Source organism: Callionymus lyra, chromosome 7 (genome assembly GCF_982586985.1).
Source record: "Callionymus lyra chromosome 7, fCalLyr1.hap1.1, whole genome shotgun sequence".
Taxonomy (NCBI): domain Eukaryota; kingdom Metazoa; phylum Chordata; class Actinopteri; order Syngnathiformes; family Callionymidae; genus Callionymus; species Callionymus lyra.
The window spans coordinates 28,628,161-28,654,305 of record NC_141824.1 but is presented as its reverse complement, the minus strand read 5'-3'; the positions used below and the strand labels follow the sequence as shown (position 1 = coordinate 28,654,305).

Genomic DNA, 26,145 nt, shown 5'->3' with positions numbered 1-26,145 from the left:
ATACAATCAGACTTCAGAGTGTAATAAGTTGATTGTGAGTCTGGTGTTGCATGATCCCGGACCCTAATTTATAGCGTTTAAGTGTTTTCTATCCATTATTACATTGCATGACGTCGGGTATTCAAGTAAAATGTGATTTAAAAAAATGGATTGGATCTAGTTTGTTTTTCACCTACCAACTTCCTACTTTATTTATCGACTTTAATCTAGATTGATAAAGGCAGACATAGAAAGTACAGCAGTTTTATAACACATCTAGATGCATAAATATACTACTCTAGCATTCTGTAATGTGATGATTTATCATCGCATCGCTTCAACATACGTGTCACAAGAGTGTCGTCATTTTTCGCAACAGGATTCTTCCATAATTTCATAGTTCTCAAATGTTATGCTTCAGTTATATGTATGTAACATGTTACTTCCGTTACATGACACTTCCATAACACGGCACTCCCACAAGTTAATTCCGTAAGGGTCGATTGCTGCTCTGGTCGATTCCATAATGCAACGTCAGACAACCCCTTTTGTAACATAGCTATTAAACAGACATTGAATGAACCAGATGGGTGTAATATCATATACTACACTCCTACTGTAGTGTGATGGTGTCTTAAAACAGAATTCCAGCTACATAATCCATTGATCTCTGTACATTCACTCCCGTCAACACTTTATCTGTTCAAAATAAACAATGGGTATTTGAACAAACCTCTTGTGTTATTTTCTGCCAGTTCAGCTTGAAGATGACAGTAATGAAGAGGGTTGACTGCAAAATGACGCAAATCAGAAGTCCAAGCCAAAAACCTGGGGAGTTACAAAAAAACATATCATGTGTGTTGTCATGTTGTTTCCTGGTTCAAACACCAACCAGAAATTCTTAGTTTGGCCACAAACATAAATGTGACACTGAGCGGGAGTCCTATGCAGTAGTAGCCAATGAAATTAGCCACAGCAGGGATTCTCTGACTACCTAATCCCAGAAATGTTCCAAGACTTACACACTGTAGGAAACAAGTAGAATAGTAGTTAAACATGTAAAGGTTCCAATTTCATTTATAACCTACCACAAGAGCATCAAAAAACTGAAGGAAACAGTAGACATTCATCAGGTCAGACACCACGCGAATGACTGTCCTGAGGGATGGTGACGTTAGATGATCTCAACAGAACAGCTCAGAAACAAAGTATTTCTTACTTGTCTGAGGTGAAAATGAAGCCAATCACTGTTTTGGTGGACCCCAGGACAACACCTTGCACCACTGCAAGGCTAGCTGCAAATAAGATGTTAGCAGACTAACATGTTTTGACAATGAACATGTTTAAGCTCACCGGCTATAATGAAAGACACTTTGCATGTTAGTATTGCTTTGGCAGTGTCTCCTGCACCAAGGGCATTACCAACTCGGGCGCACGTTGTAGCTTGAACCCCAACAGGCATCTAGAGACATGAGAGGATGTGCTGTCCCCCAAATATATCCCAAATATGTATTGTAATAACATTGTAATTACATCTGGTAATACGTATCATGTAGTTGATGAATGACACCATCATGACAGCATGTTGAGCAGCCAACTCGCTTTCACTCAGCATCCCTGTTAAGCCACAAAATAACCTAAATCACACCAAAACTAAACACAGATCTGGTAATATGCTTGAACCTTCATCACCTGCGAAGAATACTCCAAACTCATAGATCCACCACTGAAAGCACTGCATTAAGGAACTAGGAACTGCCAGTTTCATGAAAGATCCCCAGTCCTGCAGCGACTCTGTCGACCACCCTGAGGATTGATTAATTCTTAAAACAGCTAGACGGTAGGGAACAAAACTCTTTCCTCACCTCCCCAAGTTTTAACATGGAGCTTTTTCCACCAGATGAAACCAAAAAGGGAAACACAGAGGCATACTTGGGCTAAACTATTTGCTGCCGCAGAGCCGCTGAAGAAAAAAATAAACCATTCATTAATCTGGTTGAATTAGACAGAGCTGAGCACATACCTGACCCCCAGTTCCAGCCCATGAAGCAAGACACAGTTAATGATCACATTTGCTATGTTTGCGACTGCCACTGCGTACAACTGTGGAAGTATGATCCCCTGCAACACAAAAACCAAAATGTGTTTTTTTTCTCTTCCCAAATTATTGGTCCTCATAGGGTTTTTATTTGCTTTTTATTGACAACTTCTTAAGAATTTCAAATATCGTTGATCACACGCAGATTAATTGGACAGCACCTGGCTGTGAACTATGATCTCAACTATGGCCAAATTAAAGATGGTAATGTTGAAAACAAGAAAGATTTCCTTAAACATTTATTAAAATACATTCATGGGTTTGTGATATATTATTGTAAATGCAGAGAAACAATAAACACACACAATTAATCCCTCTGGATATCTCCTTCAGGGAATCATTTTCCAGCACACAGCAACACAGACGATAGATTCATAAAAACAAGAACAAGAACAGGTGCAACAAAATGAACAACGTGCAAGTTGACAAAATCTAAGTATAAAGAATATAGATCAAAGAAAAATAACACAAAGTAAAGGATACAAAGATTAACATCCGCCTTCCTCTCCTGCCCCCAAACTCATAATTATACAGCCTAATAGCACAAGAAATTAAGTTAAGTTTGTTCTTATTCCGATGTGTGGCCCACTCTAAGTTGACTTGGACTGTGTTATGGACACTTCTGATTCTGGACACTTTGTTGTGGAACTCTTATTTATGTTGGAGTTTCTTGGTGATTTCATATATTTGGGTCTCAAATCCACTCACCACAGGTTATTTTATGTTAAGCTGGATGAAGATATGAATGCATTTTATTTAAAAAAAAAGAACATTGTTCATTTGCGACATTTATCGTAATTAAATATGGCTTCTAATAGGAGGTTTTAGGTCGGATGGAAATCTGGTTAGGTCAAGAAGAAGGGGGCACAAAGGAGCCAGAAGGTCCCATGGAAAATTAAATGCACCAAATCTTGAAGAAATGTACACCATATATCATAATACAAGAAGTGTCCATAGAATTTCGGCTCATTTTCCCCATTGTAATGCCCACAGACAACGCTTTGTATTTCAGCTTCAATATGGTAAAATACTAAATAACTTCCCATGCTTATACCTGATTCTGCAGGTATGCCATCTGAAGATGATGAAGAAAACATGCCTGAAATGGATATTAAATGTAAAAGAAGCTCACATGTTAACTGACCTCAAATCTGTGCTGAGAAGTGAACTTACCGGCACAGCAGGAAGAAAGGCTGTGATGTACACCTGAGCTATTCTGAAATACAGTTGCAGTAATAACTCAAATGTTGCATTTTGTTGGTTTTTAAGTAGAAATTAGCAAAGAAAAGCGAGGACTGACTAAACCTAGTTTGTAATGTACCTGGCCACCTCTACGTCCTGACCCAAGCAGACCAGGATGTTCTGGGCATTGAGGAGCAGACCCCAGCAGGGGAGGCAGAACAGCAAGAGGATGGTGATGCTACGTTGAAGAATCACACCAACACGCTTCAGATTCTTTCCTCCGAATGTCTACAGGGTTAGACAATAGACAAACAACATCAGTCATGATCAAAACACAAGATATGATGACACTTGAGAAGAAAATATCCAGACCTGGGACACAATTTCAAGATGGCGCCGACAGGACGGCAGCTTTAACAGCAGCTCTGAGTGTTTTTTGGGGTTTATTACTTTTTTCCGAGGATTGCCTCCGTCTTTTCAAACTTTTCTTTTCATCACACTGTCTCTTTAAGACTCGCAGACAGTTTTCTACAAGAATTGGAAACTTTCAGTGAAAAAGGAAAGTTTTTCATCGCTTTTTCTGGTGCGCAACGGGCGTCCTGCGCGCGTAATGGCCATTGTCTACAGTCGGGATCAGCTGCTGGCGCTGCGTTTCTCTGCGGTGCGGCCGGAGGAGCGACCCATCATCCCCCGGGATATTATGAAGAGGAGACGGGGATGCCGTGTCGGAGTTAAACGCCGGGACCTGAGGAGAGCTTATCGACCGGCGCTCCCATCCGTCGTCATGGGCAACGTGAGATCTCTCCCAAACAAGATGGACGAACTCGCGGCGGCGACCAGGTTCGACCCGCAATATCGACGGTGCAGCATGCTGATGCTCACAGAGACGTGGCTGAACCAGAACCACACGGACGCGATTGCTGCACTGGATGGATTCTGCTTATTACGCGCGGACCGGACGGAGATGAGCGGGAAGAGGAAGGGCGGAGGACTGGCGGTGTTCGTTAACGAGAAGTGGTGCCTTTCCAGGCACGTCACTTTAAAGGATCAACACTGCTCTCCTGACATTGAACTTTTGGCGCTGAGTCTGAGACCCTTCTACTTGCCACGGGAGTTTTCACATGTTGTCACGGTGCTTGTGTACATTCCACCGCCGGCGAGCGCGGAGGCAGCATGTGATGTCATCACTGGAGTGGTGAACGGGTTACAGACTCAGAGCCCTCAGGCCCTCTTTATCATCTCCGAGGATTTTAATCACGCATCTCTCTCTTCCTGTCTGCCCAAATTCACGCAGTACGTCACTTGTGCCACCAGGGACAATAACACACTGGACCTTTTTTATGCGAACACTAAAGACGCTTATTTATCATCCCCCCTTCCTCCTTTGGGACGAGCTGACCACTGTCTGGTCCATCTCCTACCTGTTTACAAGCCACTTGTGAGCAGGCAACCAGCAGTGACTCGCTCGGTCAAGAAGTGGTCTGATGAAGCTTAGGAAGCTCTGAAGGTCTGCTTTGAGACCACGGACTGGAGCATCTTCAGTGAGTCCCACAAGGAGGATATTGACGGTCTAACCACTTGTGTCACGGACTACATCAACTTCTGTGTGGAGAGCATTGTGCCAACCAGAACTGTACGATGCTTCTCCAACAACAAACCCTGGATTAATCCTGATATAAAGGCTCTCTTAAAGGAGAAGACGAGAGTCTTTAGGTCAGGAAACAAAGAGGATCTGAGGGCAGTTCAGAAGGAGCTCAGAAGAAAGATCAGGGAGGGAAAGGAGAGGTACAGGAGGAAGATGGAAGAGAGTCAGGCCAACAACAACAACAGAGATGTCTGGAGAGGTTTGAAATCCATATCCGGACAGACATCAGACTAGGCTCTCTGTAGCGGCGGGGGATAAAAATTGGGCTGACAACTTAAACAGTTATTTTTCAAGGTTTGAGGTGTCGGCTCCCCCCCCCCCCCCCCCCCGCTTCTACACCATTCACACCTCTTCATTTACCTTCTCCTCCCCCCCGAGCTTGTATTGTTTCAGCCCCCCCGCTGACTCCGCAGGAGACAATGCCCCCCCATCCCAGCCTGTCCCTCACACCTCTCCAGGTGAGAAATCAGCTCAGGAGAACCAGGACAACAAAGGCCCCTGGACCAGACGGCATCGGTGGCAAAGTACTCAGGAAGTGCTCTGACCAGTTAAGTGAAATTGTTGGACTTCTGTTCAACATGAGCTTGACCCTGGGAAGAGTTCCACTACTGTGGAAGACGTCCTGTGTGGTACCGGTGCCGAAGACTCAGCACCCTAAGGATCCCAGCTGCTACAGACCTGTGGCCTTGACATCCCACCTTATGAAGGCTCTGGAGCGGCTGGTCCTTAGTTACCTGAGTCCTCTGGTGCGCTCCTCCATGGATCCGTTGCAGTTTGCCTACCAACCTGACATCGGCGTGGAGGACGCCATCATCTTCCTTCTCCACCGAGCACTTTCTCACCTGGAGGCACTGTGAGGATCCTTTTCCTGGATCTAAGCAGTGCTTTCAACACCATCAGGTCAGACATCCTGAGGGACAAACTTGACCGTTCCTTTTTTCACTGTACACTGCAGACCTACAACACCTGTCTCCCACCAGTCACCTGCAAAAGTTCTCGGACGACTCCGCCATCGTCGGCCTCATTAAGGACGGGAATGACGGGTCGTACCGGGGACTTGTCCAGGACTTTGTTGACTGGTGCCTGGAAAACCACCTCAAGATCAACTCCAGCAAAACTAAGGAGTTGATTGTGGATTTCCGGCGGTGTCCCTCCATCTCCCCCTCACCACTGAACATCCAGGGACAGGACATTGAGATTGTCACGTCTTACAAGTTCCTGGGTGTTCACCTCAACAACCGCCTGGACTGGGTGGATAACACTGCTGCTCTTTATAAAAAAGGGCGGAGTAGACTCTACCTGCTCCGGAGGTTGAGGTCGTTTGGTGTCCGGGGGCCACTCCTGAAGTCATTCTATGACTCAGTAGTGGCCTCTGCCATCTTCAACGGTGTGGTCTGCTGGGGGAGCAGCATGACAGCAAAGGATGGGGCTAAACTGGACAGCCTTATTAAGAAGGCCGGTTACGTCCTAGGGCGCCCCCTGGATCCTGTGGAGGAAGTGTCTGGGAGGAGGATACGGAGCAAGCTGGGCTCCATGAGGAAGAACTTATCTCACCCTCTCCAGCACACACTGAGGGCATTGCTCCTAAGCTTTGGAACAATCTTCCTCTCTCTTTGCGCTTGATGGAGTCTACTGACTCCTTTAAGAAACATCTTTGTGACCCTGGTCTAGAAAAGCGCTATACAAATAAGAATTACTTACTTACTTACTTACTTTTCTTATCCACCACAACTTCAAGTGCAAAACACGTTTTTTGATGCTGTCACAGGACTAGCTCCCTCGGTGATTGTCTTGCGTTTTTACAATGCAACATATGTTGAATTTCTCTGTGAGATTTGTCTATGGAGATCAATAAGGTATATTGAATTTAATTGAATTATTCTTACCTGAGGTTCAGTAGTTGGCCCAGAAACGTCTCTCTTTTCTTTTCAGAGATGTTTCCACAACGATGTAACATTTACAATCATGGGTGTGTCCAAATACATGTCAAGAAATGTCCAAAGCAGGAAAGCAGGTAAACTATTCTCACCCTTTCCATGTGATCAGATTCAACCCCTCTCAAAGGCGAAGGCATGAAGAAAATCTAGTTATTCTGGAATCATGTACCTCATTGTATACTTTATACATTGTACCTATTGTTTGTATCTCATTAGTGAGATATTTGCAGCATGTGAAGTTGTGGTTGGTTTTCTTGCCTTTGGCTTCGGAGAAACAAAGGACAAATCCAAGCAATCTCATCATAGATCCCACTAGGATAATAATAATCTTATTTTTCTTTGGAAAAATGTTAAGCGTTGGTTGGCAGCGTGCATATCAACGTGCTAAAGAGCACCAACACACCAAGGGGTCATTTTCAGTTCTGGCCAGGCCTTTTGACCATGGGCATATTGACTTTGTAGGATCACTGCCTCCTCCCAGGGGATTGACAAAGCTGCTTAAAATGGTGGATCGGATCACCATATGGCCAGAGGCGGTTCCTCTGTCGTCCATATCATTTGCAGATGTTGCACGCACATATCTTTCTACGTTTTGGTTCCCTATCCGACATCACATCTGATCGAGGTGCGCAGTTTGTGTCCGAGCTTTGGTCAGTGCCAGCAAAGACTCTCTGTGTGCTTCTTACCACTGACTACCACCCTCAGGCTAATGGCATGTGTGAGCGTTTTCCACGGGAACAGGAATGAAATGATCAACTAATGATGTCAGTCTCATGATAAATATTTTGGGGGACGTTAATAAACTTCTCCAGCCAAGTCCAGACTTCCACATTCAGATGATTAATTTTGTCGCCCTTCAGATTCTTATCACACAGATCTGAAAGTGTAGCTGGCCATATCTAACTGGGTGAGAGGCACAATTCAAAGCTTTTACTTCTAGCTGTTCAAAGGTTAATCTTGTACATTGCAGATAGATATTTAGGCATCTCACAAGATTAATAAACAACAATACAGTGTTCTTTATGTGGTGTATGCCCATAGTGTTTTTCAGATTGTTGTGTTGGTCCAGTCCAGAGTGGAATTTCCTTTAGTGGGGTCAGTCAGCCATACGATCAGTTCTAGTGACAGAACAAGACATAAGCGTGAGTGTGACATTTGTCGTGAATGTCAGTGACAGGTCGACGCTCTTCTTTTATGAAGTTATGTGGACATTTTGTGTTGCTGTTTCTCCTATACTCTTAAGTGGTAGTCCACCAGCACTATCTTTCCCTATACATCATTAATAATAATAAAGTTCATGAATTTCTATAAACTTTTTAAAGTGGTAGTTCACCAAAATATCTAATATCACTTATTTTAAACTCGCCCTCATGTCGACTATGGGTTGGGATTATTTTTAGAGTAATCTGTTCCTATTGCTTAGTTGTTGTCGTCTTTATGTTCGTCTAAAAATACCTTAAAAACCCATACTGCTCATCTGTTATGTTTCTCTTGTTATGAAACCTCAACCAGAGTAATTCTTCCCAAAAACACTGAAGCAAAAAATGAGAGATAGTGGAAGCTTAAAGGGCAACATGCTACACAGACAGGTAAATCCCGTCTACTGTCTACAATGTGACCTCAGATTAGTTTTTTTATGAAGAACATAAGTACATGTATATATACAAGCACACAGCTGACAAATATTATCCTTACACAAATGATTGATTGAAAACAAAATGTAGAACCATTTATACTCCTTTTAGCTCAGCTACTTAATTCTAATCTCTGAGGTCATGAACACTAGCATAATAAAAGCTTTACATACAGAATAAAAAAGTGAAGTAGAATATTCAATAAAACTCATATTTTAAAATAATTATTATCTCGTTATGTAAACTCTTGTGTTAACTGCACAAGATGAAGCAATTGCGGATAAATTATCAAAAATATTAAAATTGAATCATTTGATTCAATCTTTTGGCAAATGATCTCCAGGCTCATGAGTTTCCTCGTTGGTTTTATTAGCAGTGTTTTCTGCGGCCACTCTGGGAAGACGGAACTGGCCGGAGTTTCTCTTGCCATAGCAGTAAGTATATATATTAAAGACAATCAAATAACTTTGTCCTTCCAGGTCATCAATGTTACTGGTATATCCATCGGCATTGGTCTTTCTGCTGCGTGTGACACTTTGATGTCTCAAGTGAGGCTCTTAAGTCTGCTGTAAACTGAGTTCCAATTATTCATCTGATAAATGAGTTTTCTTCTGTAGACATTTGGGAGCGGTAATCACCATAAGGTTGGTGAGATACTCCAACGGTCGATTCTAATTTTGATCCTGGCGTGCTTCCCCTGCTGGGCGATCCTTATCAACACAGAGCTGCTTCTGCTGGCTGTTGGTCAAGAACCAGAAGTTGCCAGGTCAGTTGTCTCTAACTTGTATTTTACTTGTTCTAGGAATGCCGAGTCAGAAGTATCTGTAAACATCAATCAAACTAAACCCCTCAGTATGAGGCTGTTAAATTGGAGCCACACATCATTGCATCATTTGTAAAGATGGGATGTGAGCAACAACGTGACATTCAAGAGAATTATTTACTTAGTGAAGCATTAACAACTCACTGAGTGACATTTACGTTGATTGTTGTGTCGACTCAAATATACAGCAAGGAGTCGTCATCACTGTTCTTATTACTCAGAATGAGAATAAAACAGAAATTATCACCTTGACGTTTTTACCTGTAAATAAGCCATTTTGGTCGAAGAAGCGGAGCTTGAGATGCAGAAAATTACATAGGTGCTCTATGCTATAGGCCTTCAATAATAATAACAATGACAACAATACAACAAATAAATATTGATGTAACTATCATAGATATAGTTTAAAATGGTCGTACCGTGAGTAAATGGTCTACAAACATTATTTCTTTGACTAAAGTGTAATATTATTCTCACAGGATCTGCTCGGGAACCTGCTTTCTTAATACCTAATGGCTATAATTCTCAACTTATATATATTATTATTATTATATATACTGTGTTAGGGTCTTTACAAGGAATGGAATGGTGAGAAAACTCTACGCTGTCTATGAGCTTAATTATTGTCCAATCTGTGTTTATAATAAGTTGGTAAAGATCTGTGTGGGGTCCCCTACTCATACATGACATCAGGTGTAATAATCACTGAGAATATGAAGGAGTTTTTTTTTTTCTGATGAGTTAAGGGATAATACAGACTGTGTTGGTTAACTACTATCATAATATGTCCCACCTTGAATTATGTTGGAATTCAATCATAGAGAATTCCTTAAATTAAATTTCTATTCAAATTGATCTAATGTGCCAAACCATTACAACGATAACTTGAGACACTTTTCAAGTATCACTTTTTTAAGAGAAATAATAAAAAAAATTAGCAAGGGTTTTCAAGAAAAACTTTTTTTTTGACAGGCAGAAACCTCAAACAGAACCAGATGCCCAAATGCTAAATCTTTTCAGTTAATTTATCAACATTGGTATGATTTTGCTGACAATGTCATCTGACCTACAATATTGTGATTTTCTTTCGACATAGGCCGGTCCAAGGAATGCTTGACATACTGGGGCCCATTTATGCGCCTAGCAATACCCAGCATGGCCATGATCTGTGTGGAGTGGTGGACCTATGAGATTGGAAGCTTTGTGGTGGTGTAACCCAACAGTTGGTTGACGTTGAGAAGTTTAAACTAATCTACTCTTTGCCATTATTTAATTAATTGATATTCTGAATGTAGAGTTTTACAAAATTAATTATATTTTGACAATTTAAACTACAATCTGAAAAATGTGTGTCAATGTGTTCATGAAAATGGATTAATGTTTGTCATGCTTTATTAAACGAGACAGAAAATACTATTACTAAAGTAGTCTATTTTATGTACATATTTCATATACAATAACATTATTAAAAATAGCTAATTACTTGTTTAAATTAATGAATTATAATAAAGTATATTATTTAAAGTCCTATGTTGTTTCACACACAAAAAAGGTCAAATTCATGTTATCCATAACAGATGGACATCATGTTCAGTTAGTGTTTCATATTTCAAGAATTTGTGCAGATTTTAGAACACTATGTACAACCCTCAGGCATTACCTGTTCTAAGTGACATAGAACATTGAGGTCCTTGCTTTGACATTTTGTCTGTTATACATTCAGCTTCAAGCTTGATTTCTGAAATCTTTCTGAAAACAACCCTTAAATGTGTAAAAAATGTGTCCAGAAACTGAAGCTCTCTTTGTCTTTGGTATGTGTGTGCACTGGGTTGAGCTTCCATAAGAATTGAATGTATTATATGGGACCTAGGACCTGGTGTTGACGCTAACGAAGCAAATAACACAGTCCACTGAAGATGCATCTTTAATATGATACTCATTAACCAGCTACTTTCAATTTGTGCTTGGAATCACTGGTGAATCATTAACCCTCTCGTATCCCTCCTAGTGTCTCTCTCCAACATTTTATGTTCACAATTGAAAATTGAGTTGACTTTATATATATATATATTTATTTATATTTAAAATAAAAACAATAAAACCAGAGACGCTGAAGCACCTCCTAAGAGTGCTAGGTGAAAGTCTATTTGATTACATTTTTTTTTTATTCACATATAAATGTACAATTTTAAAATGCACAACTTTGTGAAAACCATTACATTAGGTGTGACTATGATCATCCTTCCAGGTGGGTGGTTCCTTGAAGGGATGTGTTTGCAGTGACATGCCAGTCTGTGGTGACGTTAGTGGCTGAAGGCAGAGGAACTAACATACGCACACATGCCCCGATGATGAGAAGAGAAACAGCCGCAAGCGCAGTCAGACCTCGACGGATGATCAGCTGAACAGTGGAGAGACTTCTTTTCTGTATCAAATTCCCATCACTGGCTACAGGAGTTATAGAGGTGTGCGCTGCCTTGAAAGAGAAAGCAGTATTAAAGTTACAAGATCGATTTTTTTACCCTGTTTGAACTGATATTGAGAACAGATTGTATTGCTAACTTACATTGTCACTGCTTCCTGTCAGTCCTGATGAGTTTTCCCTCGGCATAAGAGACGTATGAAATGACCTCACCTCTGAATCTTCACGAGCCCGCGCTACTGCCTGAGTGTTGGAAAAGGAAATGTTACCTGTGTTACCTGTGACTATCATCCTGAGTTGTCTGTGCAGTATTCATATTGTATATGCTTTAAGTTTATCCAGTTTTTTTCTATGGAAGGTTTTGGGTTGCGGACTGTCAGTACGGGATTAACAAAATTACAGTATTCACACGAGCATGCGCACTGGCCTCTCTAACTCCGTCAGCAACAAGGCAGAGACAGCCAATCACAGTTCAGATTTCATTACAGTATTGACAAACTGAAGATGTTTTAATTTAAAGTTAAACGTTGTTTTATAGTGTTTGGCAACACAACTTTATAAGCGATTTGAAGAAATGATTTATTTAGACATTATTGTGACAATGAGTTTTTATATTGACTAATATTGACATTGAATAAACGTTGTTTGTTGAACAAATGTGTTCCTGAGTGTGTTTGTTTGTGTCATCATAAGAGAATGATGATGGTTTGATATCAACAATTATGAGTTGCATGCTGTTGTATGAATAATTAAATAATATGCTATTTTCCACTGGTTCAGTAAATAGTTTTCTTCCAATTGCTCTAAAGTTTTATTTGTATATGAATAAACTTGCACAAAACAATTGTTGATCACTAAAACATTAACTTTAATATTTTTTAACGTGATACGTCACATCCATCAAAACATTGTCACTTCCTGTTTGTGAATACTGTATTGCGATCTAAATAGTGAGTGATTGTTTGTGCCTGTTTGCCATAGACATACATAATGGACACCGAATCGACTGTAGACGGATGTGTATAAAACGCCGCCATCTTGGTGCAGTGTCATCAGAGGCAGCGGTGCTTTAACAACTGCAGGGAAGGAGGTACTTCTCAATCTTAAAATACAACTATTCGCTGAATTTTGGGCCAATTTTCCGAACAGTTTGGTCCGTATTTGTATCATCTATCGAATTCATCATATTCAAAATGTTTTTTTTTGTAATAATACAAATATATATAATAATGTTTATCTATCTGGTCTGAGGTAGGAAAAACAAACCCCGTGAAAAAAGTTTGACAAATGAGCGATTTATGATCACTTTTATAGTGTAAACACAGCGTTCCTCTATAGACGTAATGCACTGTAGGAGCGAGTGGCACTGTACCAAGATGGCCGCCCTGTATACACACCGCTCTAGCGGGCGGCAGCAGTTGTAGCGGTGTCAATGTATATATGTCTATGCCTGTTTGCTGACCGAGTTAGAGAGGCCAGTGCGCATGCGTATAGAAGGAAGTGTGCATGCTCATGTGAATACTGTAATTGTGTTTATCCTGTACCAACAGCGGACTGTCTGACTCCTTAGTCTGCTGAGCAAGGCTTTTGGAGCTATTTTTGTCTTACTAATATTTGTAACTGTTCTGAGGGTGATCTGCAACTATTTAATGGTTGCAGATGTGATATCAACAAATGTAAAATTAATATTTGTAACTTTAATTTTCGTATTTAAAAAAAAATTGTACTTGTAAATATATCATTTTAATTTATAAAACAAAAAATAAATTTATAAAACTTAAAATTCTGTGTTTGAAATCACATTTACATGTGTATCAGCAATTACAAGGACTCTACATTTACAAGTGTTGCAATTATGACTATGATGATCCATATTTTCTACCCATTATTTATCCACTTTGTACGTGAAGTAAAGTCTAATTTTGAAAATAGAAAATTGATCTACTTTGCTTTTCAACTACCAACTTTCTCCCCAAACTATCCAAGAGTAAAAAATAGAGTACAGCAGTTGCATAAAACGACTCTTTCCCAACAAAACTTCTCCAACTCCATTATTTTAGCAATTCCAGCATTCTGGTGATGTGATTCAGCTTCACACTGCTTCAACATATAACTCCAGTAACTCCATAGTTGCTTCAGTAACATGACACTTACATATCGATACACATTTGTAACATGCATTCCCATAAGTACTTCTGTAAAGGGTGATTCCTGTAATGTGCGACTTCTGGAATAGATCTATTCCATAATGCAATGATGCACAAGCACAAAGCGTATTTAACTTAGCTATAAAGCAGACAGTATCAATAGAACAGATGTACATTGTACATTCTCCAACACATCATATGTTCAAAATAAACAATGGGTATTTGAACAGACCTCTTCTGTCATTTTCTGCCAGTTCAGCTTGAAGATGACAGTAATGAAGAGGGTTGACTGCAAAATGACGCAAATCAGAAGTCCAAGCCAAAAACCTGGGGAGTTACAAAAAAACATATCATGTGTGTTGTCATGTTGTTTCCTGGTTCAAACACCAACCAGAAATTCTTAGTTTGGCCACAAACATAAATGTGACACTGAGCGGGAGTCCTATGCAGTAGTAGCCAATGAAATTAGCCACAGCAGGGATTCTCTGACTACCTGATCCCAGGAATATTCCAAGACTTACACCCTGTAGGAAACAAGTCAAATAATAGATAATAATTAAACATGTAAATGTTGCAATTTCATTTATAACCTACCACAAGAGCATCAAAAAACTGAAGGAAACAGTAGACATTCATCAGGTCAGACACCACACGGATGACTGTCCTGAGGGATGGTGACGTTAGATGATCTTAACAGAACAGCTCAGAGACAAAGTATGTTCTTACTTGTCTGAGGTGAAAATGAAGCCAATCACTGTTTTGGTGGACCCCAGGACAACACCTTGCACCACTGCAAGGCTACCTGCAAATAAGGTGTTAGCAGACTAACATGTTTTCACATTTAACATGTTTGAGCTCACCGGCTATAATGAAAGACACTTTGCATGTTAGTATTGCTTTGGCAGTGTCTCCTGCACCAAGGGCATTACCAACTCGGGCGCACGCTGCAGCTTGAACCCCAACAGGCATCTAGAGACATGAGAGGACATGCAGTCACCCAAATATATCCCAAATTTTAATAACATGGTAATTACATCTGGTAATACGTACCATGTAGGTGATGAATGACACCATCATGACAGCATGTTGAGCAGCCAACTCGCTTTCACTCAGCATCCCTGTTAAGCCACAAAACACATAAATCACACCAAAACTAAACACAGATCTGGTAATATGCTTGAACCTTCATCACCTGCGAAGAACACTCCAAACTCATAGATCCACCACTCAAAGCACTGCATCAAGGAACTAGGAACTGCCAGTTTCATGAAGGATCCCCAGTCCTGCAGTGACTCTGTCGACCACCCTGAGGATTGATTAATTCTTAAAGAAGCTAGATAAGAAGGGAACAAAATTCTTTTCTTACCTCCCCAGGTTTTGACATGGAGCTTTTTCCACCAAATGAAACCAAAAAGGAAAACACAGAGGCATACTTGGGCTAAGCCATTTGCGGCCGCAGAGCCGCTGAAGACATAAAAATCACCCTTTAAATAATAAAAAATTAAATATGTTTGGACTAGACAGTGCTGAGCACATACCTCACCCCCAGTTCCAGTCCGTAAATCAAGACAAAGTTAATGATCACATTTGCTATGTTTGCTCCTGCTGCCGTGTACAACTGTGGAAGAATGATCCCCTGCAACACAAAATACAAACTATTCAAAATATAATCAAAATCTGATGAAAAAAAATATATAAGACTTTATTTCTACTTCATTTGTGCTCTGCCCTCTACAAGCAGTCGCTATGGATTACACTATTCACAGCACTGGGATAAATGTACTTCTAGAAGACGCCACACAGGGATCAACCTGTGAAAGGTTGTCTCTGCACTCAGCACTGCAAGAAAAGAGACCTTGCAGTCAGGACTTGAAAAAATGGAGACAGCACCCAGATCTCCTCTGTTAAGACTCCTCTCAAGAAACCACAGAAGCTGTGACATTACGAGTCGCTACACAATGTAAACCAAGATTGACTTCATAAACCAATGCCTCCAAGCAGACTTCGCCGCTGATGGGAGCCGCCATGAGAGTCAATGGGCAAGCAACAGACTTGACCTGCTCCACAACACACCGTGCATCTGACCTCCGACATCCTCCTCAGACAGCAGTTAACTGCTCATAACGTAGAAGCCGTTTAATCTGTCTGCTCTAACGATTCTAACAAAAACAAAGACAGTAGAGCGCATCACAAACGAGTCTGGGATCTTACTGGTGGCAGGACCCCCCATGCTCCAAGCAAAAAACGCTTATGGTTGGTAATGAGAAAAAAGGAGCAAAGCGCCTAACTCCACTCAACGCAAGAGCAGGAGAGGGAAAGAATGTGGCTGAATCAATCAGGGAGTCAGTGACAAAACTGGCAGCAGCAGATCTTATTAACTAAATAAGAGGCTCAAAACACAGTGCTTGCTGATCTGAAGCAGACAGTGTCACGCCACAATCTGACACATCAATTTTGCAAGACGATGAATTTTCTAGTAATGCAACCGTTCGTCAAGGCTTAGCGAGGAAAATATAGCCATTTTTTGTGAGGTAAGGCGTTATATAAGTAAGTAAGTTAGTAAGTCATTTATATTTATAGAGCGCTTCTCTAGACCAGGGTCACAAAGCGCTTAAACAATAAAAAAAAAAGATACTGAAAAAATACATATTAAAAAGATCAAGATAACACCGAGAACAACACAGGAGTCCCAGAAAACAGGGAAAAGCCTGCACAAATAAGAATAAGAAGGTCTTAAGATGTTCCTTGAAGGAGTCAGTATATGGGGTGCCTACTGCCCCTGTGAGGTGCTCTTTCTCAGCAATAGGCAAAGCCTTGAGGGTAACCCAAAGCGGTAGAGGGCAGAACACAAAAAAGGAGAACCTATTAATTTCAAATAGAGAGTTAAACCAAAAAGTCATAACAATAACATTTTTTAATGAAACTCTAAAGTCCAGTCAAGGGGGCATTTGCAGCACTTAAGCAGATTTTGTGTAGTGTACCTGTATTATTCATTTACAATACACATTGATTTTTTGTATTGTATGAATAACAAAATGACAAAATATGATGAGTCATATGAAAACAGTTGAAAGCATGATTCAACGTAAATTAAATATTTTAAAAAGTTCACTTTTTTCCATCTGTTTTGAATAGTTTTTTATTTGTTTTACGCTGGAAGAATATAAATTCATTTTATTTTAAAACTAACAAGTTTTATTTTTCCCCTTTTAATGTCATCAAATGTCTTCTCAGAGGAAACCCGGGTTAGGTCAAGGGGAAGGGTGTACATAGGGGGCTGAAGGCCACATGGAAATTTGAATGCCCCAAATTTTGATGAAATGTACACCATATATCATAAAACATATAATTTTAGCTTCTTTCTGTAATTTGAATGTCCACATGGAACATTTAGTCTTTCAGCTAACTACTATATATTTTACAAGACTATATGATAAAAATACTAAATACACTTAACATGCTCATACCTGATTCTGCAGGTATGACACCTGAAGATGGTGAAGAAAATATGCCTAAAATAGAGATTGCATGTAAAAGCAGCACACACGTTAACTGACCTCAAATCTGTGCTGAGAAGTGAACTTACCGGCACAGCAGGAAGAAAAGCTGTGATGTACACCTGAGCTATTCTGAAATCAAATGTTGCATTATATTGCTTTTTCTAAAGTAGAAATTAGCATAGTAAAGCGAGGACTGACTAAACCTAGTGTGTAATGTACCTGGCCACCTCTACGTCCTGACCCAAGCAGACCAGGATGTTCTGGGCATTGAGGAGCAGACCCCAGCAGGGGAGGCAGAACAGCAAGAGAATGGTGATGCTACGTTGAAGAATCACACCAACACGCTTCAGATTCTTTCCTCCGAATGTCTGCGGGGTTAGACAATAGACAAACAACATCAGTCATGACCAAAACACAAGATATGATGACACTTGAGAAGAAAATATCCAGACCTGGGACACAAAGGTGTGACATGCAAGACCAAGTCCATAGCCTGTTGCTACAGTCGTGACATTTATGGTCTGAAATAAACGAGGTGAGAATATTAAATCTGCTGCTGCCTTCATTACTTTGTTCAGTGAACACTTACAGCTGTAGCAAGTCCATAGCCAGCCATGGCTTTGTTCCCCAGACGCCCGCAGAACATTGTTACCACAAATGGAAGCATGTAATTTAGGATTCGGGAGAGAAGCTGTAAAATTAAGTGGCTCATTTAAAATCAACTTGTGAGACATTAAAACAACTTAAAATGTACCTTTTAAAGTAGACCCATGAGGCCATTCTAATGACAAAGAAACATTTTTATCAGATTTGTCTGCCGGTCAGTTTCTTACCAGAGGTCCAGTCATACACAACATGTGGTAAAGTTCATCTCTGTAGGAGCCAGGAATCCAGCGACATATCCAGCTGGAGCAGAATACCCTTTGCCTTGTTCCTTCCATGTCTTTACGGAGAGCTGCCGACACAGGTCTTCAAGAAGAAACTTCCTTCTTCTAACTTTCTTTAAAACTTTTCTCTGGTTACTTTGTGTGTGTTGCAGGAAGTAAAACATGTTGATGCTGTTACAGCTGCCTTGGAAAAAGGCCAAGAACAGTCTGGATGTGACAGTTGGGAGACAGAATGTAGTGTGGCATTGTGTTTGGAAACCAGTAAGGCAGAGTGCAGACACATAAATTAGGCTTGTTTTATCTCTAAACATTCTTAGTAAGGATCATGGCAGTGTCTTTATTACTCTAAATATACAACTTGTTCACTGTATTTTGCTATCAGAGTGTAGTGTAGCGAAGATTTGTCATTATAAGTGATACAGATTGAACTTCTTGCTCTTACTTACTTCTTGCTTACTTATAATGTGATTAATTATTTTTGATAAGATCAATGTAGGCTCAAATATTAATGTATGGAGATAAGAACATGGCCACACATGTAGTTCTTGCTTTATTTGAAATATTCAGTCTAATGATAAATATTTTGGAGGACGTTAATACATTTCTACAGCCAAGTTCAGACTTGAAACCACGTTCAGATGTTTAATGTTGTCGGTCCGCAGAATATTATTACACAGATCTACAAGTATATCTGGCCGTATCTAACTGGGTGAAAGGCACAGTTAAAAGCTGTTACTTTCAGCTGTTCAAAGGTCAATTTGGTGCAGTGCAGATAAATATTTAGACTTCTTTCAACGTCAATGTGCAGTACAGTGTTCTCTATTGGGTGTTTGTCCATAGTGTTGTTGAGATTGTTGTGTTGGTCCAGTCCAGGGTGGAGTTGGCTGACTCTGCTGTGGGGTCAGTCAGCCATACTACGGGTTCCGGTAAAGGAACAAGAATGTGGACAAGTATCCCCACAGACATGATCGCCAGCACGACGAACGTCGTGAATCCTCGTCTGAGAATCAACTGGGTCAGCGAGAGCTCGTCGCTCTTCTTTATGTGGACATTTGGTGTTGCTGTTTCTCCCACACTCTTAAGTTGGAGGCCATCAGCAGGCTTTGGAGAGAAAAAACATGAATCCAAATATGAGTTTTTTCTCCCATGTTAATTATTTAATGATTTGGCATGATTCATGGAAAAAAGTGCTTGCTTCAGGAGAAACAGTCTTAATCAGTCATTAATAATATTTACTCTTATACAAACCAGAGTAGGTACCTTTCTACCAACTTTTTAAGTCATTTTGCAGACACACAGACAGAATGCTGACAAACACAATCTTAGCAAGTGTTCAAATATTTAAAAATATATAGCCGCACCTCTTCTCTTAATGTACCCCTTTACTACCAGCGTAAACCTCATTGGTTGTCTTCCTCCTCTCGTTCATCCTTATCTCCCACATCATCCATCAAAAACTCTCTCAGCTGTCCATATTCCCAAACCCCACTCACCATTTAATCAGGATTAACGGTCCGCTCATGGGATTTTTAAATTCGTTTCTTTCATCTTTTTCAAGATCACAAAAACATGATGTTACACAAGCTTATAATAATACAACTTACATGAACACCCTCCTGGTCACCACAGGCACCATCTTTCCCTAGAAGAGCCACGTTTAAGCTTTTCTGAGCTCGTTCCTCCGCCTAAAGGATGAAGACAATAAATGTAGAATTACGTGAAACTGATACATTTAAGCCCAAGATTGGATTGAATTCCTTCTTACCTCCTTAGTCATTTTGGTCCAGTTGAATCTCATAATGACAACTATGTAAAAGATGGATTGTAAAGATGCAGAACAGAGAAGCCCGAGCCAAAATCCTGCATAGAGAATGGTCGATAATAACATTTAATAATCAGTTATCACATTGGACCTCAGCTCCCCACACCTTACCAATAATTCCCATTTTGACCACAAATGTCAAAGTGACACAGAGGGTGACTCCTATAAAGTAGTATCCAACAAAATTAGCCACGGCCGGAATGATCTGTTTCCCTGTTCCCATGAAGACGCCGCAACTGATGCACTGAAGATAGAATTACAACAATATTTTTCATCAAATTATCATGGTACAGTCTCCAGTTACAAAACCCACCACTAGTCCATCAAACAGCTGAAGGACACAGTAGACATTCATCAGGTTTGCCGTAAGACGTATTATATTTCTGTTGATAAACAAAATAACATTTCTTCACATATAATACCAGATAATAACAACATGTAATGTAGGTGTATGGCACCAAGACCCTTACTCATCAGAGGTAAACATGTAGGCAATGACTGATCTAGTGGATATAAGAATGACACCTTCGAATACTGCAAAGCCGACTGAAAAAGAAAAGAATAACAAAAAAGTAAATAACAATCTTTCGTTAAGTAAATCCTTTTTTTCACTTACAAGCAAGACCGAAGGACAGTTTAGAGGTGAGAATGGCTCTTTTAGTGTCTCCGGCTCCAAGAGCGTTGCCAACCCGGGCACAGGTTGCAGCTTGGACAGAAAAGGGAAACTAAAAGAAAAAAGTAATATTGTGGAAATAATCTATAATTTCTAAAGCATTCAGTGTCCAGTAAACAATACCATGTAGGCAATGTAGGCCACCATGATTGCTACATGTTGAGCTGCTAGCTCATCTCCGCCCAGTATTCCTGTCAGAGACCAACAGATTTGATTTGTAGATTTGTTGATGAATGCCCGTCATTGCATATCCAGGAAGAGAGAAAGTTATGTCCTTATGTAGTGAACGCATTGATAGATTGACCATTGACCATTATAAAACAGCAAGACTTTCAAGACTTTCAAGCTTTGGAGTGACTTCTACTGCACAATATCATTTTTCACATATCCTTTAGACTTCTGCAAAGCTAATACATAGACTGGAAACAAAAGACACTGTTTTTGTATAATGACCCAATGTTGATATATTATTATTATTTGTTAGGAGAAACATACCGGCAAAAAATCCCCCAAACTCGTACACCCACCACTCAAAAGACCTCATCAGTGTACTAGGAACAGCCAGTTTCATGAAGGATCCCCACTCCTGCAGTGACTCCACTGTCCAGCCTGTAGGGGGGGTAAGACACTTACTAATGATGATGAAATTACAGATCCAGCTCTTACCTCCCCACGTGGACACGTGAAGCTTCTTCCACCAAATGTATGCGAACAGGAACACACAAAGGTAGATCTGAGAGAGGGAGTTTGCCGCTGCAGATCCACTATCACACACAGACAGACACACATTTTTGCTGCATGGCTCACTAAGAGACAGACGTGTAAAAGTACCAACCTGATTCCAAGGTCAAGCCAGGTAATTAAAATGTAATGTGTAAGCACATTGAAGAGGTTGGCGATAACCGCAGTGTACATCTGAGGCAGTATAATCCCCTAAAAAACATTGAAGCGATCAGTACCATTTATATAGAGTTATTCCACGTGATGCGAGTCACACCTGATTCTGCAAATAGGACACCTGCAGTTGATACAGAAGTATCGCCTGAGCAAAAAAAGTAGCCGTTACACAAGAACTTTTAATCTGAAACATCACAAGGGAGAATTTCAGTCACTCACCGGAATTGCTGGAATGTACGCAGTGATGTAGAGCTGAGCTATTCTGCAAAACAAAACTGCAAGTCAGGATAATGCTGGTGATATCTCCTGAAAATGTATAGAAGGGAACGTTTTTGCGAGTGTGCATTACAATTTGAACACACAAGTGTAAACTATGATGAATTCATAACTTTTGGTTTATATTGTAGACATTAGCATTATGATTAGTCAAAGAGCTAGTCTAAGACTAGCATGATTGACTTGACCAAGTTTTGACCATTTGCCTCCTCCCTGTTGGTCTTTGAAGTTGCACGACTGAGAATAATATGTGGCCATCAAGGACCCGTACATGCTTGTAGTGTAGCTTTCCTGTCTTGAGTCAGATGTTCATACATGTGGATGTCTGATGGTCACCTGGCCACGTCAGGCTGCTGAGCCAAACACAAGAGCACGCTCTCAGCGTTGACAAGCAAGCCCACGCAGGGCAGGCAAAACAAGAGCAGGATGATGATGCCTCGCTGGAGGATGACCCCCACTCGGAACAGATTCTTGCCCCCAAATGTCTGCAAAGCAACATCAGATATTATAAGACACTCTTAATAAAGATGTAGGTTGATACTTGATGCACTGACCTGAGATACCAAGGTGTCACAAGCTAGGCCTAGTCCACTTCCAACAGAAATGGTGGAGATATTTAAGAACTTAAAAAAAACAATAAAATAAAGGAATGATTTAAAGTTTCAGACCTTTCAGAGTAATCATCATAATGAAAGACAGCTGAGGACTATGCTCTTCTGAATATATAGTGATCACTTCCACAAGTCTCAACTGACTTCTATTCATATTTATTTGTTGTAGTTAGGCCTCGTGATACAGCATCCAACTGTATGATGACACATTATGATACATTATGATAAGGCCACTAGACGGCACTCTTAGTTTGAAAAGGCTGCCGGAGTCCATTTAATGCTATAAAAGGATTAGAGTCAAAGATTATAAAGCAAAGATTTCCATCTAGTGGTCTTTCAAAATAAAGACAATCATGTTACAGTTTCTTCACGTCACAGCTATATCATAATGCTTCATCAAACTCATCACTCATGTTTTTAAACTTATTGGTGAGAAAGTAATCCAAATTTGAAACAATTTTAAATTTTGATTTTGGTTTTACATTTGCGAATTAATTCTGAACTATCTAACTGTGCAAAGAAGAGATGAAGACTTACAGCAGTTGCCAGTCCATATCCGGCCATGACGTTGTTTCCCAAACGGCCACAAAACATTGTCACCACAAATGGGAGCATGTATTGGAAGAGTCTGGAGAGGAGCTGAATAATATAACAATGTAACATGCATTCTTTTTTGGCACATTGACATTGACATAATTGACTAAAGAACTCGTATCCACAGATTTTAGTTTAAGGTCAACAAATGCAATTTCAGCGAACAAGAGGTTATGACAGTGGAGCCCATTATGACATTATAATGGTTACAGATGCATGGTGACAAACGTTTGTATGGTTCGGTAAACAAGATTTAATCTTCAGAAAGTGGGTGGATTTTAATCACATTTTGTTATGTAAATATTGCAATTCAAAGAAAGTTTTGTACGAACAGACACATAATGAAGTATACAATAGAGGTCATTCCTAAAAACTTAAAGGGGAACTAATGTGTCGATTTAAGTGTCTCTTAAATAGATTGTGGACCCCTTTTGTACTCATCAGTATATTTACGCCCACTGAAAACAGATTTTTTCTGGAGATTTCATCTTGTTTACCATAACCACACCCACTCTGCTGTGCTTGTTCAAACATTGAGGTTTATCAATCCTGGACGTCTCCACCTCCAAGGGACTTGTTGTATTAACAAAGCTGGGCGTGATTACAGCTGGTGGAGGAGTAGCCATCATTATGTCATAATGGTATCCGATATTGTAACTTCTCATTCGCCGAGAATACAGACGGGGGAGAACTTTATAAAGTAATAACTTCAAAACATAATCATGATGAGAGACTGCATCTTAAAGCAGAAGACTAACATTTGGAACACATGGGTAAGTCAGGTTAATTCGATTTTTACATTATTTCCCCTTTAAAGATTGTTTTGTAGTATTACTGCTACCTGAAACATTTTGAAGCTACAATTAAATTAAAGTAAATTATTTCAGTGATCTGATTGCTTTCTTTTGTAAAGACAATATATTTCTTCAGTGTATCTTTAATTTATTTAGTATAATAATAATAATAATAATTGTTATTTTCTTAGTCTGAACAGAGCTGAAATGAGACAACAATAACAAATGCAAGGCAAGTTTTGGGGTGATAATCACAATATGGATGACACTGAGTGGCTTGGCAGAGGTTTTACTATCTGAGTGCTCTTATATAGATGTAGTTGACAAAACTATAGCATTATTAAACTGAAGAGTTCAAAGGCTTTTTCTAAAACAACTTTCTTATTTGTTATTAAGAAAGAGTGTGAATCCATACCACAGGGCCCGTCATCATCAAGATGTGGTAAAGTTCATCTCTGTACGCCAACGGAATCTTTTGCCGCAGCCAGCTGCAACGGAACAACCTGTCAGACGTCTGCATGACTCCTCACTGGCTGGTTACAACTGGAACTGAACTCTTCTTGTTGTTGTGGACCTTTACTCCCATGAAAAAAAGGTAACAGGGGGCGTGGTAAGACAACATTGGAATGCTTTACTTTCTCAACTATTGTTGACCTTTCTGGTACAGTTTAATTTCTCAGTTAAAACAATATTTCTTTCTGCTTGAATGATGGGAGAGCTGCTTTCCAATACCTGTGCTCACGTGTTTCCTAGTCTCTTACTGATGCTGTCAGATCATAATAATAAGGATAATAATATTAACAATAAGAGATCTTTGTCATAAGAGTTGGGAAATGTACAACTTACCGTCAGAAATTAAAGTTCGAAAGTTGTTTATACAAGGAGGAACTCAAATGACTTGCAAGAAACATGAGGAAAGTCCATCTGTTGACGGGTGATAGTGCCCAGCAGGAGGGATTGAAGCAAGCGTTGTATATTATTTTTACAAAGACGACTGGTGTGTCCGGGGTGGAGCTCCACAAGAGATGTCACATGTTAATGATTTTCTAAACTTGTTGCTTCAGTATCCACACACGGGTTCAACCAATGGCTCATTGGTTATAAATCACCGATTATGTCATAATCTCGCTCAGTAAAGTTAACTCTTAACACAGTGTTGTCATATGGAGGAAATTATCATGTTTTTAGTGCCTTTTGTTCTTGCAGGTTCTGTCCCCATTCTCTCAACTTGTGCAGCAGTAGACCAGTAATACAATGCATTTGTCAGCTAAGGACTTTCAATACAGTGAGTGAAGCTTTTCCAGGAAAATTGTCTGCATTATATTGTTTTATACCAGGCAAAGATCTCTAAATTTGACATTTCTTTGAGAAAACATTTTGAATCTTAATGCACAAAATGTCTTCTAAAACAACAGATTGTCTGCCAGAAAAAAACATCCCCTTGCAGAGAGGCTTAGTCCTTTCCTAAATGAAACTAACGATAAACTTTTTAGCAAATACACCTTTGTTAACACTCTTAAGTTAACAATCAGTGACAGAACCGTTACCTCTCGGATGTGCCTCAAATGAAGTTGAACTTAACGCTTGAAGTATTATATGTGGCTTTCAAGAAAAAGGGAATATGATTATGCTAGTGGAACTTCAGACAGAGCAGGTTCTTTTCTGTTTTTTCCTTTAAAGAAAGTTAACAGTTAACAGCAGTAGATGATACATTTCCTGGGATATAGGTGAGGAGCAGACATATGATTTACAAGTGTATTCATTGATAAGTGGTCTTAACTTGAGGTTGCAGGAGACATCTACAGCTGCCTGTCTACCACCTGGGTTAACAAGAAGCTTCATTTGTGCACCTGCTTAAGAGTAATGCAACTGTTTTTGTTTTTATTTCCTGAGCAGAGATTCACATTTGTGTTCAAGCAATCCACCAGCACCTCGGGTTAAATCTTCCCTCTGGTCCTAATCTTCTTTCTGTGACTGTGAATGCAGCACAGCTGCATCTTGATCTTACAGCCTGAAGTTACCTCTGCTGTTTTTTGTCGGTCACTGAACTCACCAAATAAGTGCGGTTAATGAGCCACAAACATCGATGCTTAAAGCATTTAAGGTCTCTGTTTTGGGCACGTAAATGAATTTGACTTACGTTTTTATGAAGAGTCTTGTAACATTGCTTTCTAAACTGAAACCATTGTATTTTAAAATAAACAAGCAAACCTAACTTTAATCT

General features: G+C 39.9%; 3 protein-coding genes across 4 annotated transcripts; all 3 read right to left on the bottom strand.

The window, feature by feature from the left end:
* Positions 1-463: 463 nt before the first annotated feature.
* LOC148076036 (multidrug and toxin extrusion protein 1-like) lies at positions 464-7,399 on the bottom strand. Its single transcript, XM_087794938.1, has 15 exons — positions 7,362-7,399; positions 4,562-4,586; positions 3,399-3,547; positions 3,251-3,293; positions 3,132-3,176; positions 2,003-2,100; positions 1,845-1,942; positions 1,672-1,785; positions 1,516-1,596; positions 1,333-1,428; positions 1,199-1,274; positions 1,068-1,137; positions 872-1,004; positions 713-807; positions 464-538 (listed from the first exon to the last, which is right to left on the bottom strand). Exons 1-15 carry the CDS (start codon positions 7,397-7,399, stop codon positions 464-466), a joined length of 1,236 nt encoding a protein of 411 aa, XP_087651064.1.
* A 4,041-nt stretch (positions 7,400-11,440) lies between these two features.
* LOC148076035 (multidrug and toxin extrusion protein 1-like) lies at positions 11,441-18,284 on the bottom strand. The gene is made up of 17 exons (XM_087795427.1): positions 18,201-18,284; positions 17,957-18,058; positions 17,820-17,888; positions 17,587-17,735; positions 17,454-17,496; positions 17,335-17,379; positions 15,406-15,503; positions 15,234-15,331; positions 15,060-15,173; positions 14,918-14,985; positions 14,728-14,836; positions 14,594-14,669; positions 14,462-14,531; positions 14,259-14,391; positions 14,100-14,194; positions 11,865-11,963; positions 11,441-11,774 (listed from the first exon to the last, which is right to left on the bottom strand). The coding sequence occupies exons 1-17, from the start codon at positions 18,222-18,224 to the stop codon at positions 11,535-11,537; spliced, it is 1,632 nt and encodes a 543-aa protein (XP_087651553.1). The 5' UTR covers positions 18,225-18,284; the 3' UTR covers positions 11,441-11,534.
* A 507-nt stretch (positions 18,285-18,791) lies between these two features.
* Positions 18,792-24,872, bottom strand: LOC148076034 (multidrug and toxin extrusion protein 1-like). Of its 2 annotated transcripts, none has more exons than XM_087795424.1 (18): positions 24,768-24,872; positions 24,337-24,495; positions 23,071-23,172; positions 22,477-22,545; positions 22,259-22,407; positions 21,866-21,908; positions 21,747-21,791; positions 21,585-21,682; positions 21,416-21,513; positions 21,245-21,358; positions 20,873-20,940; positions 20,693-20,801; positions 20,547-20,622; positions 20,390-20,459; positions 20,188-20,320; positions 20,020-20,114; positions 19,859-19,939; positions 18,792-19,355 (listed from the first exon to the last, which is right to left on the bottom strand). In XM_087795424.1, the coding sequence occupies exons 2-18, from the start codon at positions 24,439-24,441 to the stop codon at positions 19,074-19,076; spliced, it is 1,737 nt and encodes a 578-aa protein (XP_087651550.1). In that variant the 5' UTR covers positions 24,442-24,495; positions 24,768-24,872; the 3' UTR covers positions 18,792-19,073. The 2 variants fall into 2 exon arrangements, with proteins under 2 accessions (XP_087651550.1, XP_087651551.1); XM_087795425.1 differs by having other exon boundaries at positions 24,337-24,409.
* Positions 24,873-26,145: the final 1,273 nt, after the last annotated feature.

Coding starts and splice junctions, on each gene's coding strand:
- LOC148076035 (XM_087795427.1), bottom strand. CDS start 18,224: ATGTTGTGTATGACTGGACCTCTG. Junction 17,497..17,586: donor CAGGACGTAGAGGTGGCCAG/GTACATTACACA, acceptor ATTTGATTTCAG/AATAGCTCAGGTGTACATCA. Junction 14,392..14,461: donor AGTTTTTTGATGCTCTTGTG/GTAGGTTATAAA, acceptor TGTTTCCTACAG/GGTGTAAGTCTTGGAATATT.
- LOC148076034 (XM_087795424.1), bottom strand. CDS start 24,441: ATGCAGACGTCTGACAGGTTGTTCCGTTGCAGCTGGCTGCGGCAAAAG. Junction 22,408..22,476: donor GTGACACCTTGGTATCTCAG/GTCAGTGCATCA, acceptor GTTGCTTTGCAG/ACATTTGGGGGCAAGAATCT. Junction 21,792..21,865: donor CGTACATTCCAGCAATTCCG/GTGAGTGACTGA, acceptor TTTTTTGCTCAG/GCGATACTTCTGTATCAACT.
- LOC148076036 (XM_087794938.1), bottom strand. CDS start 7,399: ATGATATGGACGACAGAGGAACCGCCTCTGGCCATATG. Junction 2,101..3,131: donor TGGCATACCTGCAGAATCAG/GTATAAGCATGG, acceptor TTTGTGTTGCAG/GGGATCATACTTCCACAGTT. Junction 1,005..1,067: donor AGTTTTTTGATGCTCTTGTG/GTAGGTTATAAA, acceptor TGTTTCCTACAG/TGTGTAAGTCTTGGAACATT.